This window comes from Dromaius novaehollandiae, chromosome 1 (genome assembly GCF_036370855.1).
Source record: "Dromaius novaehollandiae isolate bDroNov1 chromosome 1, bDroNov1.hap1, whole genome shotgun sequence".
Taxonomy (NCBI): Eukaryota; Metazoa; Chordata; class Aves; order Casuariiformes; family Dromaiidae; genus Dromaius; species Dromaius novaehollandiae.
The window spans coordinates 39834445-39848528 of record NC_088098.1 but is presented as its reverse complement, the minus strand read 5'-3'; the positions used below and the strand labels follow the sequence as shown (position 1 = coordinate 39848528).

At 40.7% G+C, this 14084-nt stretch overlaps 1 protein-coding gene across 12 annotated transcripts in view; it reads right to left on the bottom strand.

Moving 5' to 3' along the window:
- The window catches only part of NAV3 (neuron navigator 3), a 558174-nt gene that overhangs the window by 61334 nt on the left and 482756 nt on the right, over positions 1 to 14084 (bottom strand). For all 12 annotated transcript variants that reach the window (XM_064509436.1, XM_026100313.2, XM_026100316.2 and 9 more), the window contains 3 exons: positions 8232 to 8370; positions 3633 to 3909; positions 708 to 1413 (listed from right to left, as the gene is read on the bottom strand). In XM_064509436.1, coding sequence (XP_064365506.1) covers positions 708 to 1413; positions 3633 to 3909; positions 8232 to 8370 — 1122 coding nt within the window. The remainder of the gene's footprint in view (positions 1 to 707; positions 1414 to 3632; positions 3910 to 8231; positions 8371 to 14084) is intronic.

Genomic DNA, 14084 nt, shown 5'->3' with positions numbered 1-14084 from the left:
AATCAACAGCAACTCCCTTAGCAGCCAGTAACTGGAGACGCTGTTTTGGTGACTAGACACAAGAGGGCACTATTGGCCTTTTCTCCAACGATGGAAGTGCTTCATCTAAACGTGCATGGTAATTTATATTTTCAGAAACGCTGGAATAGGGCATTTCCAATTGAAATTTATTTTTGCTAATGTCTCCGATGAAAGATGTGACAAAACTACCGTGATAATGAAGCTCTGGTAGCTGGAGATTGCTGACAACATAAAAGCAAATACTTATTAACCTATAGAGCTAAAAGCTCACCAGCTCTCTGAACAGGCAACAGCACTGCCTGTTCAAGTAACAGCACATGTCTGAACGAGAAGTCCTTCTTGTATTTGGGGATTTATCAGACTATTGACAGAGAACTCATCATTTGCCTGAATATTCAACAAGAGCTTATTCTAGCCTTCAAATTGTTGTTAGGGGAGTGTACTTAAAATGGTCAATGCTCAAGGAACAGCCATTTCAGGTCTGAGGAAGTCTTTAGTCGTGAGAGAAATAATTATGTTCTGTGAAGAAATATTACCCTTTTTCTCATACTTGGTTCTCTGTTTGTGGCAAAATATGCCCAGACAAGGCTTTTTGCCCAGTGGATACAATTTCAAATGAAATTGTAAATTGAAAATCCCTGCTTTCTATATACTGCAACTTCAGGAGTTCATACCAAAGCGCTTACCTTCGAAACGTGGGGGAGGCAATATCTGGGTATTTGGATCCTGGCTGCCTAAGTCCTGGTGTGCCAGAGGCGCTTGCTGAAGTTGGGCTGGATTTGGGGGAACTCGACAACGAGACACTCTCGGAATCAGACACGGCCACTTTCTCCTTTTCCTTGTCCGTCTGATTGATGGTGACGGGACTGGATCGCCCGGACCCAATCTTGCTCGGCTCCCGCAGTTTGGTGGCCGCAGCACCCGCAGACTTGCTGCTGACATTGGAGTCGATGCTGCTGGTGCTGGACCGGTGGCCACCTCTGCCGGGGATCCCACTGCCGCTGGATTTTGACGGGCGAGGCAAACTTCGATACTGCAGAGTGGTCTTCGAATTCACATGCAAGACACCATCATCCTGGTTCTGGGAACCATCTAAGCTCGTTTTCCGCCCTGCACTGGACTTCCCACTGATGGCTGAAGATTTTGGCATTTTTCCTAGAGTTGCCGACCCACTTGTGATAGTCGCTCCACTTGTGGTGATTATGGTAGAAGATCCCATCCCAGACTTCTTGAATCCAAAGGAACCAGTAGCAGTTGATCGTCCAATACCAGAGGGAGGCTTTTTTCCTTCATCACCACTACTTTTTCCTGCATCTGATGGAGAGCGCTGAATGGAGGCTCCTTTCAGGGGAGTTTTCACTTTTTCTGAAGCTTTTGCATCATCTGTTTTTCCTAAATGAAAGTATATTTTAAAAGGTCATTTGGACTTGTAGCTGTAATGTCTCAGTATCTAATTATACCACTATACAGTTACGATCTCAAAATGAAAAACCACACAAACAGAGAAATTGCCCTAAGAAAGCAGACCAATTTAGGAGTCTTTAGTCCCCTGCTAGCAGTCAGTAGCAGGTCGATATATTACAAATAACCATTAACTATGAAAAGCCTGAAATTCTCCTGAGAATTTCTAGTTTCATATTTAGCAGGAGAGCATGGAAGTAGAAAATGCTCCAAGTCGAACTATAAAGAATTTTATAAGGCTTTTTTTTGTTAACAGTATTTCTATATGTAAGGAATAATATTTGAAAATAAAACACAACATATAATTAATGTTTTCAGAAGTATGACATTAACTATGCATGTAGAAATGAATAGTACTTATTGAGTACTTCGGTTTTCATTGATTAAATTTTCTTTAACGTAACTAACTTTGTTCTGTTGTTAGCTACAAAAATTATCAGTGATTATGATGTCCTGGCATGAATAAATCATAATCTTCTCAGTCTATAATGATATCAATTATATGAGTTAATAGTCTTTGTCATACCCTTGGTATCTTTTCAAGATTTATGATTTTCTGAGAGATTGTCTTCAGGACTACACAAACACATACCTAGATTATATTTTTACAGAACATTAATGTGACATTCTTAAAGGTATAGATAAGATACCCTCCTCTGTCTTAAAATATCTTATTTTTACAAACAACTTTTCAGACACAAAAAATGCCATTTTTTGTTGGATTCTTCTATTCTAATTTCTCTTCTATCTATTGTATGCTCCTACTAAGGCACAAATATTTAGCATATCAAAGTATTTACTTCACACTTCTAGTGATTACAGAAGGTTTGTAGGTGGGTGGACTAATTTGTATTACGGAACTAAACTGTCATAAAGAACAACAGCTACAAGACAGCAATAAACACATTCATGGACTCACGCATGTAGTGCGTGTGTTATGCAATACAAACACGTGCACACACCAACATATAGATTGGACTCACACAATGTGAACACACAGACTATTATGCTATTCTTAAAAAAAGTAAGGCCTCAGTTCTACGTTGCGTGGTAGCTGCCTGCTCATCTTCAGCAAAATAGAAGATCCAGGAAACAGATTTATTGTGCAGGAATCCTTGCGTTATCTTCCTCCTGATTACCCTTACAGGGTGCAACTTCTGAGTCCGTATGACCACTGACTGCTGCAACGATCCCCAGGGTAGGGTCTTACAGATCAAAGTCAGACCAGGATTCAGCAGTCCAAATTGGGAAGATGGGAAAGTTGTTTATAAAGTATTTTAATTTATTCTGAGATGTTCTGTGTTAGCTACCTTCCAAACTGAGGGCTTATATGTGCTTGTGAAGTATTCTGCCAGGACAGGACAAAGTGCTAGGAAATGTCCTACAAAGGAGCAATCTTTTCCCTAGTAAATTGGTGGACTAGATTGTCTTAATAGGGATGTTTTCCACCAATTTTGGATTTTGTTTTCAAAACTAGGTTGTAAAAGTGTCTACTCCTTCTGAGAGGCCTTTTTCAGAAGAAGATAAGAAATCATCTAGCACTGATGAAAAAGTGTAAAAAAGGTATTTTTTACAATTTCCATTTCTTAACAGTAAAGTATAAAGTACCTATAGTATCTGGAATGTGATAATTCAACGTTAGTTCAAAAATACTGTTTAAGTTAAAAAATAGTGTTTAAGCTTTCTAATCTAAGCTTCAAATCTTTGCCATTTCTACACATATGTTCAATCATCAAAGGTACAGGGTTTTTTAGAACAAAGATAAGGAAGAGATGAGTCCAAAAATTGTTTTAAGAATTCCCTAATACAAGCCGACTTACTTAGATCATAATAAATCAAAATACCATCACAGCTTATGTTATGGATACCTTTCTGTATGATTAATAAGTTATTAGTATGCAGTGTAGCAAATTAACAGTTATCGAAATGAGCAAATTAGGATACTACGATAATCTTGGCTCAGAATCATTTACGATAATAACTACCAATGTGCTTACAATTCTGCTACCATATTCCCCATGTCTATCATGCACTTATAATACCTATTAATTATATTTAACCCAGTAAAGATTCCTTGCTCCTTATAAAAGAAGTCTAAATATAAAGCTTTTATTTCTAATGCTGTAATCCGAACTACAGAAGCTTCCTACCCGGGGTCTTGAGAGCGCTTGTTCCAGCTTTGTGCCTGGATTGAGTTGTTCCTACTTGTGCAGTCATGCCTCTCCTCCAGGATCCAGTCTGTGAAACAGAGAGAGATGCTTTCTGCCCTCCCTTCTCCGACTCTTCAGACAGCCCTGAGGGGAGGCCTTTCCATTTGCCACTGCTGTCTACGCTGCTGTCAAAATCCTCCTCTGGCTTCTTCAGTTCTTCAGTGCTGCCCCAAGTTTCGCTGTCCGTAACTGAGCGTTTCTCCGAGTCGGTCTTCAGCTACAAGACATTCGCATCATGAGAAATGGTCAGTCTCATCATCTTCAATATTTGCTGATCTCTTAACTCCCAAGAGAGGAGGAGAATAAAGCATATTGATTTATTTGTACCAAGGGCCATGAAAACTTCTCTTCTAAAATGTAAGTATCCTGGTGCCAAAAATTAAAAAACATTCCTATTTGGAGAAGACATTTTTCTTTTTTTTTCTTTTTTGCAACAGATTTAAACTCCTTCCTTCATAGATAAAACATAATGAAGTGAAACATAATTTACTTTAATCATCAGCAGTAATACCTTATTGTCCCTCAACTCCCTATGGATTTTACAAATGAATCACTGCTCTGGGAGGTTTAACTTAAAACCTTGAATGGTAGAGTTCCTAAATATACTACTACATTCCCCATGGTCTCATTTCTGTTTTTACCCACCCAAACTTTCCATTTATTAAATTACGAGTATCACACCAGTAACACGGAGTACGTTGTACCACCAGTGAGAAAGGATAACATCTTAAGCAAAATTATCAGTGCTGCAGCTGGTGACTTTTCTACCAGTTTGTCTCCACTGAAACCAATGGTTTTGAACAAGAAAGGAAACTGTCCCTCCAGCTAAATCAGTAAGCAGAGAAGCTGGAAGAGGGGCTTATTAAGCACTAGCACACTGGAGAGGTGAAGGTGAGAGGGTAACCAGATGGACTCACGCTCCTTCAGAAACTCAGACCCCTGTGGAAGACACCCTGGGAGGAACGAGCACCCCTGCAGCATCTGCTTTCCCCCGGTGTGCTGATACAGGGTGTACGGACGTGCTGCAAGCAGCAGGCCAACGAGACAGACAACACACCAGCTGTGGAAGCAGCTTAAACAGGAATGTCAGAGACTGATTATACCTCTGTGCTTTGACTAGACTTCTACTCCTTGTGCTGACAGGCTGTTTGTTGTAACCCTGCCTCCTCTCTTTTCCTGCAAACTCTTTACCTCAGCCTCAAGCCTCATTTGCCCATCATCTTCTCATCAGTCTTGTTCCCTTCTTTCTTCCCTTGCCTTTTCATTCAGTTAACTTACCTCTGCCCTTCTTTAACAACAGAAAGCGGTGATGCTGTGAGGTATCACTGTTCATTGCATTTGCGATTACCATAGCCCTGCCCCCACACAGTCAACCTAGGCAGGGCTGCAACCTGAGTTGCATTTGGGAGAGGACTCTCTATTATTCCGTGTTTCCACAGCTCCGACTCCAGAGAGACCCCTTTAGGGTTGTTTCCTAGGCACTGCTGTCATAAGTAGGATTAATATTGATTAGATGACCAGCAGAATAATCAGTTGCTGTTTACATATTTGTCATTTGAGGCATACAAAATGCAAAAGCTCTCTACACTTTCATAATTCGTATGTGCTTTGGAGAGGGTAGTACAGATTTTGTGTAAGGTTCAGTGGGAAAAGAGCCCCAGCAAACATCTAAACAAATACTGCAAGATCCTTCAGAAGAGAGTTTCCATTGGTGTTATTCTTACAACATGTGTAACGTTCCCAGAACTTTTCTCATAAACGAATGCTTATAAACACAAAGCTATACATTTTGAAAGCAAACTGTATCATTTCCAAGAAATGACAAATACAATACTTTCTAAAAGCCTCTCTTCACCATTATGGGACCTGTGAAGTGATGTCAATCCTCTTCTAATAAGAAAACAACAACAGCAAAATATCCAATTTCTGCCTGAGGATACAGCCTGCCTGCACTGCTCCAATCACTTAAAAAGACTGCAAAATGGATCTCTGTGTTGCAAGAGTATGTTCCCCACCTGGAAAGCAGCTGGCAAAATGCTTGCATATTGTGCTCATCACACTTGCTAGCTGGGATTGCAGGCTAGCCTGGAATACACTGCCTTCTGATTAATTCACTTTGGTGTGGAAACTAATGAAGTTCTGCGCCTAGCTTTCACAACACAGAGCAACCCTGGTGAAAAAGCAACATTTGAACATGCTCTGCACCTCTGTCCATCAGAGAATAAACTGCAAATAGTATCTGGTTGATTATGTAGGACAAGAGACCACTGAAGAGGAAAACCCAGAAGGAGTTAAACAGTCAGCTTGAGATAATGATGATGCAGTGGAACAAGTAAGCCAGGACCAGCTGGCCATCACTGCTGACATGAAAGGAAAGGGGCTGAACTCCACTTAGTAACCGTAAGAGAGGCTGATAGGGTGGGAAAAGCAATGGTAAAAGCTGAAGAATGCTGGCACCCATGTGAGTACCTTTTCAGGAATATGGCACAGGTCTGAAGTTTGTCCTGGAGCTCCTGCTGCAGATTAAAGTAACCTTTGTTCCCAGGATGACTTTATTTCCCCATCTTCTGAGGCAAATGACAAATGTGTTTTTCTCGTATTGATATAGTTTGCAGTAATGTACATCTACAAAATAGATCTCTGAACTGCACACACTGGCTGCCTGCAAGAGTCTGAAGTGAATTTAGGGTGTCAGTCTTGAGTCCTCAATATTTAACATCAAATCACTGGAGACACCAACTCTTCCCCTATGCTGAGTGTTCATACTTGAAGTTCCTTGCTTATAAGCAATAGACAACATGGCAATGAACACTTCACAGTTGGGACTAACTTTCCTCCTTTTTTTTTTTTTTTTTTTAGGAATCTAGTCCTGTTGATATTCTGTACAGTCTTCTTCATCACTTGCAAATATGAGGGGAGCTGGGAAGAAATGCTGGGGTGCCTGATGCAAGAGCTTGTTATTTACTGCTTGTGGCTCTACACTGCTGTGAACTCTATTTTGACACTGCGCATTGTCAGCTTGCGTGATGCTGTGCAGACCTTGGAGCATGAGGGTCACTGTTTTTAATTTGGAAGAAAGGAAAAGATTAAGTATGAATCAAAATGACACAGACAAGAGATGATGGGCACAGTTTCTTTTGGACTGATTGCAACGGGGAACCATACCAAATTGTTAATATTCAACTGGTAGTAGAGCCAGTAATACTTCATTTTTAGGATTATGGAAAATAGGGGTGGACATCTGTTGGTCTATCTCCCTGTCTAAAAGATAGGTTAATAGCCAGAGACAAGCACTAAAGTAAATGTTAGCAAGCCGGTAAGGAGATATGATTCTCTCTGAGGATGAACAACATCAGCCAGAGTGCATAGCCTGGAATTCTGATTTTCTGCTAAACTAAGGAAACCCAGCGGAAGATAGAGTTCTTTTTTTCATTGTAGGTGCCCTCAAAGGGTGTAGGGGAGCAAATTATCCATGACTCCTAATTGATGACATTCCTACTGGCCACTTTCTCTCCTTGATATAAATGTGAGAACAGATGCTCCGCCACCTATGGGCTCACCTCTTCAGGCCCCTTTCTCCCAAAGGAGAGAATAGGGAAAGGACATTACATGCTCTGTATAATTTCTTCCCAGACACATTTCAACTCATGGCAGATGAAAACTCTCTTGAAATTGCACCACATGTTGAAGGAGATATCCACTCCAAATGTGATAAAGTGAGTAGAAATGTGCCCACCACAGAATCAGTCACATTGCATTTTTTGTGCCACAGCGAGGGCCATCGGCTCCCTGCAGCCCAGGGAGTCGGGAGCCGCGAAGGGTCCCAGTGGTGGCAGGGCAGTGCCTCGCAGCCAGGGCCTGGGCCACTGCCCCACAGCGGAGCAGGGCAGCCAGGAGCAGCTCCAGCCTTGGGCATCAGGCACTGCCGTGGGGACAGGGAGAGGCCGAGGCCGGGCGAGTAGTCGGCCTGCAGGTCAGCATCTAGATCAGGGTGAGGGTTGCCAGGGTCAGACACAGTGCTGTGATGGCCTGGCAGGCCATGGGGATGAGTACGGGACGTGGTCAGACCAGGAAGTCAGTCCGTGGGTCAAGGTTTAGGCCCAGATCGGTGGGTCCATGGCCAGGCATAGGCACGGCAGTGATGCAGCAGCAGAGGCAGCTCAGGTGGGGACGAAGCACAGGAGCCTCAGCTGAAAACAGCTGCCACAGGATGGGAGGTCGGCCCTGGCTGCAGCCTCCCCGCAGCGTGTCCGGGAGCCTGTCCCCATGGTCACCAGTGGGACAGCAGGTGCCCGCAGCTGCGCTATCGCTAAGCAGGCCCTCAGCCCTCGCAGCCAAACCTCCAGGAGGGGGATGCTCTAAGGGCCCTTACATTTTGTTTACTGAAACACAGTGCTTCTTGCATACAAATGTAATAGAGGAGCTTGCAAAATACAATATTTCATTTGTTTTGGAGTCATTATTAAAGCATTTTTTTTTCCTTGTTATCCTGCAAACTTGTGGAGACGTTGCTAGAGACAGCAATGAAAAGCTACTTACCTGGGCATGAGTGTTCTTTCTTGAAGAGGCAGTTATATTGGAATAAGAGCTGACAGATGATGTGGTGTTCAGATCATCTGTGCTGAGGTTATCAAGAGTGTCGCTGAGGCCACTACTAACCGAGCTGCTGTCATCCCAGCTGTAGAGAAAGGAGCACATCTACTTTACATACTGCAAGTCAACAGGCAGAAAGTGTCTCAAAATCCACAGATGCTACTTCTTCTTCAAGAGGTTTACCAGAAAACTTTCCGTAACATTTGCTAATGTACAGTGAACATTAGCTTTCAGACCTTTTAATTAATATTTCACTCATTGTCAAGAGGTTGCTTGTCCACTTAATGAAAGACCGGACGCCTTTTAAAAATTTAACACCAGATCTAAGCAAGCAGTAGCATAAGCTATTAAAAGTGTAAGTCATTAAAACAGGTTGTTTCATGCTTCAGTGTTATCACATTCAGTATACTGGCAGGGAAATCCACTAAACCTACCTGGTATTGTGAACCAAAGCATTTTTAATAACTTGGAGAACACCTAATGCATTTCCAGGCTACAGAGAAATAAAAGGAATCTCTCTTCTGCAGCCTAACGAACTGTCAGTCAGGAAGCCAGTATTTCCAACAGTTTTATTTTCTGTCTTTAACTTTTGTCTAGTGAGCACAATGTCATCGAAATACGATTCCTTGACATTACAGTCACCAGAGTTGATATCATAGAGAAGACGTTATACATGTCTTAAGAAACAGGCTGTCAACTCTTCTCCTTTGGGAGATTTAGGCTGAGGATGTAAATGAGAAAAAGGCTACTTTTACAGACATGTCATTCACTTATTCTCACAAAAGTCTTGTTTCTTCCATGGAAGGGAGGTTGATGGGTGTTTCTCAGACCATTCTCTGCACAAACGCTTCTCCATAGTGTTACATTATGACCCTTAGGTTATTGCCATTTGGGAGAAAGTCTAAGTAACAACTTACATGCAACACTACAGCAGTATACTCCCAGTTTTGCAGCACCTCCATCTGTTAATCTTGGTCTGGATTATTCCCAGGACAGAGAGAGTTTGAAAAATATTCACTTTATCACTTGCAGTGGCATTCATCTCCTGTAGCTTTAGCTATACAAAAGCTAGGTGTCTCATTTAAGCTATCTGTCTAGGGGCTGTCTATAACCAACAGAATGAAGCAGACTCCTCTAGGAGCCTGTCCTAAAATATGTTGCAGATTTGCAGCACAAACTGCTCACTGGAGGTGCCTCTTCCTCTCTTTCCCTCTCTGAGAGAGGAGAGGGTTGATTAAGCCTATTCTAGCCATATAACTTCTGGAGAAACAAAGCCGGGTGACATGGGTTTGGACACAAGTAACGTTGAAAATGCAACAGATACTACGGCATATACTTGTTTTGATGTAGCCTATGTCATGAGCTGCCTTTTAGGTCATATTCTGCAATTTCAAACATAAAAATCTAAAATTCAGTACAACAATCAAATTAAAGCTGAGCACTACTACCAGTAGTCGTTCAGAGCAAACAAGGAAAATAGTTGTGAATCTTTATCTTACATGTGGTGTTTTGGGAGGTTAAACTCACTTGTCCACCTGGTTAAGGAAGGCTTTCGAAAGTCATAATAGCAGTGACTGTGAACTGCATGCTACAAAACGCGTGCTGTGATGCACCAGAAAGCTCAATGCTTTAGTCTTGTATCATAGCAACTGCAGCAGACATCACTTTGGTTTTGCTAAAGGTAGAAAATCACATTAGCAAGTGACCTCAGTGACAAGATAAACATATTTCAGAGGGCTTATTACAGTACTGTGCTTTCCACTGTTTAGTACCTGACTACAAATAAATACATCTTCTGAAACATTACCAGGTAATATACATACGAGTGATTCCAGAATACAATTTCCTATCTGAGCAATTACAATATCATACCCTATAGATTGCCCACATTCATCTAAGAGCCATCTCTGAAGCACTAGTCATTTATACTTTCTGCATTTTTCACTGCCTAATGTGATAGGGAATTTCATAGATGCTAAAAGCCATTATTCAAATGTTATGCACTAGCCAGGAATGTACTTTGGACAACAGCGTTAAGACTGATAAAAACATATACATTTTTAAATGTGGTTAGGTTTTAGAAAAGACAATCTGGCCTCATTGAAAGATACTTCAAAAAAGAAAAAATTGTAAGTCAGATCCAATATATGTTGGGTACTTTGGCAAGCAATGCTGAACATTTAATGTATGAAAATCATGTCTTTAATACTTGACTATCAGTTTCCTGGGTCTACTCTAAGAACTTGTGGACAAAGCTCAACATCTAATTCTGTTTCTCCATTTTTTGTTCTTTATTTTATTCCCTTCTAATTTTTGCTGCCTCATTTTATTCTCACTTATCTCAGTAAGGAGTTTCAAATTTTCTGAATTCTGAAGTAATTTTTACAATTCACAAAATATACACACAGAATTTGTTTTCTGCAGCACAAGTTTTCAGGCAAAAATGACTACGTGGATCATGTTTCCATTCTATTATGGCTTCTTTGTGATACACATTCATCACACCTCACTCACCAGTGGATTATTAGTAGGTTCTGGAAACGCTCATGGCCATCTTGTAAGATATACAGAAGATTAATTTAACACCTCCACTACTGACTTTTCAGAGTCATCACTGTATTTGCCTGGAATTTTTTTCTCTGATGACAGGTGCTCAAGAAGTTTTCTAAATCTGGGGGCTTTCATACCCCCAATATTTCTGCTTATATGCAGCCTGCCTGTAAAAACAGAAGCATTTCAAACTACTTTCTTTTGTATAGGATGTTCTTGTAAGGATTGTTAGAGAAGCTGATTCTCACTTGATACAATGTTTTGCATCATTATTTTGAAAAATATATAACAAAAATGGAATACTCCTACAAAACAGACTACATCAGTTATTCTTTCAGCAATGAAGATCACTGTCTTGTGCTTATTTTAGTGCATTGCCCACAGTTGTTCTAACTTTTTCATGCAACTAAATCTCTTCTCTTTTGGTATATACTATTACCACCTTTTCAGCCCTGTCTCCCTATGTCTAGACAATATACTTGCTACCAGCTGAGTTAATCTAATTTCTGGATAAGGAAGAATCCTTATTTATAATTTGGGAAACTTCTTGACGATTCATATTCAGTTGTTCTTGTAACTCTCAGATGCATGACAAAGGATCCTGGTAATATTAGATGTGCATTGCTCTGAGATTGAAAATCGATTCTTCTTAGTTGGCAGCAAATTCTTCCTGTAACTTTTGTTCTTGTTCCAATATTCACTGTCAAACTGATCGTAAGGGACTTTATACAGGCTTTGAATATACTGATTAAGATTTATCTTTTATTTTCATTTTATCTTTCATTTACTTTTTTCTTTTTTATGCATCCTACACAGATTATGACAGGTCAGGTTACCGCTATCTGTTTTTTAATGCCTCACACCAATCCCCATTATAAAGCCACCTTTCAGCTACTAATAACTTTGGAAAAATCTGCTGACTTGTTTCTTGTTGGGTATCAGCCTCAGGTTGATTTCTTTAAAGGAAAATTTCAGCAAATGCAGTTCTGCTTTTTGAGAGAATGAGGCTAAGAGAAAAAAATGCCTTGTTTTGACAAATTCCAGCAGCCTTTTCTTTGAGAAACCCTAGGATACCATGAGGAACTAGAGAAGAATCCTGAAATTCAGCAGGCTGTAATCTTCACATTAAGGATGTGCATTTTGCTGTTTCTGGAAAAAACACCCTCAAATTTGGCTAATTTACACATCTCTTCAACATCTGCTTTCATAGGCCTGATAGAGACTTTCTAGGCTTCTTGCAGCTACCTGCCCAGGTAGCCAGGCAGGCGTCAGGTCAGCTCAGGCTGATGAGTGCTCCCGAGTTCTGGGTTCAAATCAGCAAACTGAGAGCAAGAAACAACCCAGCAGGCACTCAGCTCATTGTGAATGTATGCAACAACACAGTTTTTGATAACACAATCACATACTAATTTTTTCTCTAGGAATGCTTCACTAATTTAATGCTCATAAGAGGTCTGCTCTGTGATGAATCTGAATTTTGTATTAAAGCAAGCAGCCTTCATTCATTTGTTACAGAAGCTGAAAGGCTCTTAAAAATTAGTTTGCTAACATCTTGAACGGTGTGTCAAAAACCAGTAGCTATTTTGTGGCCACTGTGCCATAATCTTCATCCATACCTCACGCTCCTTGAGTTTGCACAAACATCACCAATATTCTTTCCATTCAGAACACTTGTGTTTTATGCTTTCTTTGACACACTAGTGTGACTATCAGATCATTTGCTCTAGCTAAAACTCATCCCCTTCTTCTACCCCGGCTCATTCAAATCCTAATAATCCTTTTCTGTTCTGAAGCCAGAGGGTACACTTCTACTGAAGAAGACAATCACTTCCAAATTGTCTCTAATTGCAGAAGGTGGCTATGAATACTGTACAAATCCTAATGCTCCAGAAATTGCTCAAAACACTTCATGCAAAATTCCAACCACTTGATCATTTAAACTATTCCGTGAAGTGTAGGAATCCACACCTCGCTTGCTGTCCACACAACTGGTTAGTCTCCAGTATCACTCTTTGTCTCATTTCATTACTGCGTAACACTGGAAAGATCTCTCCATAATAATCCTCTCATTGACCTTTCTACCTCCTGGTCATTCTAGAAATAGTAAGGTGTCTGAAGTCGAAATACCCAGTGCACAACACCAGTGTGTGGAGCCGAGCGAAGATTACAAGCATATTCCCACAAGTATTCCCTCAAATGGAAAGATAAATTGCACTCAGCTGTGCTCATGACACTTTTGTGTTTGCTTTCCACAAGTATTGAAAGTTTTCTTTGCTTGGAAAAAAATCCAAATTTAAGTTCACACACTCAAGTATTTGAACCAAATGTGAAATATTTTATAAGGAGTATTATTTAACACAGCAGGCCAGCAAGCAACAGAGCTCTGGGGCAAAGAGGCAATGAAACAAGCCAGATAATATTTGACCGTGCCCTGCATAATGAAGACCCGTAAAAATGTGCAACAATTTTTACTGAATATTTTGAGCAATGGCTGAAAATACAAACTGGCAACTTTGCACTGCATTGAGAGAGCAATGTACTAATGGTACACAACAAGGGAAAGAGGTATTAACAGTTTGTGTTAGCTCCATGGATACCTAAAAATATTCTCCTTCTACAGTACTTGCTTCAGAAAATCAAAGCAGTCTCTAATTGGAGACAAGACACAGTAGAGCACACTACCTGCAATGATTGTTCCTTCCAGCCTTCCTGTTTCTGTTTTTGGCACTTTCCTGCAAGTCCTTAAACTTGCCAGCTCAGTGAAGTCCACCATACTGATAAGCTGGGTCATTGCCTGGAATTTGCTTCAACATTAGAGTATTTTTGAGAGTGTCTCCAGCCAAAGTGGCCTAAGTATGCAAATGAGAAAGCTTTTCACAAGCCGATCATCAGACTTAGGAAGGCAGCAAGACTCCAATCAATACACTGTCAAGTCTGCTGGAAACTGTGGTTGCTCCAATGCACCCAGCCCTTGGCACAGTTTCACAAGTTTCTGGGAATTGTTTTTCCTGGTTATTACTGAATTCTGCAAGCAGAAGCAGCAACTTCAGCTTGCAAAAGTTGAGAATACAGCTCTAGAAAACAAAAACTAAAACAAAAAACCTTCCTCTTAAAGCACTTATTTAATCCGAATAACTGTTCTATCCAGGGAGGTTTGTAACTCTGAATGAAAAATAGCACTGTATTAGTCACAGGCTTTTTTATGGCACATGAAGGGCTTTAGACCTCAGCAGTAGCCCTAAGATCCAT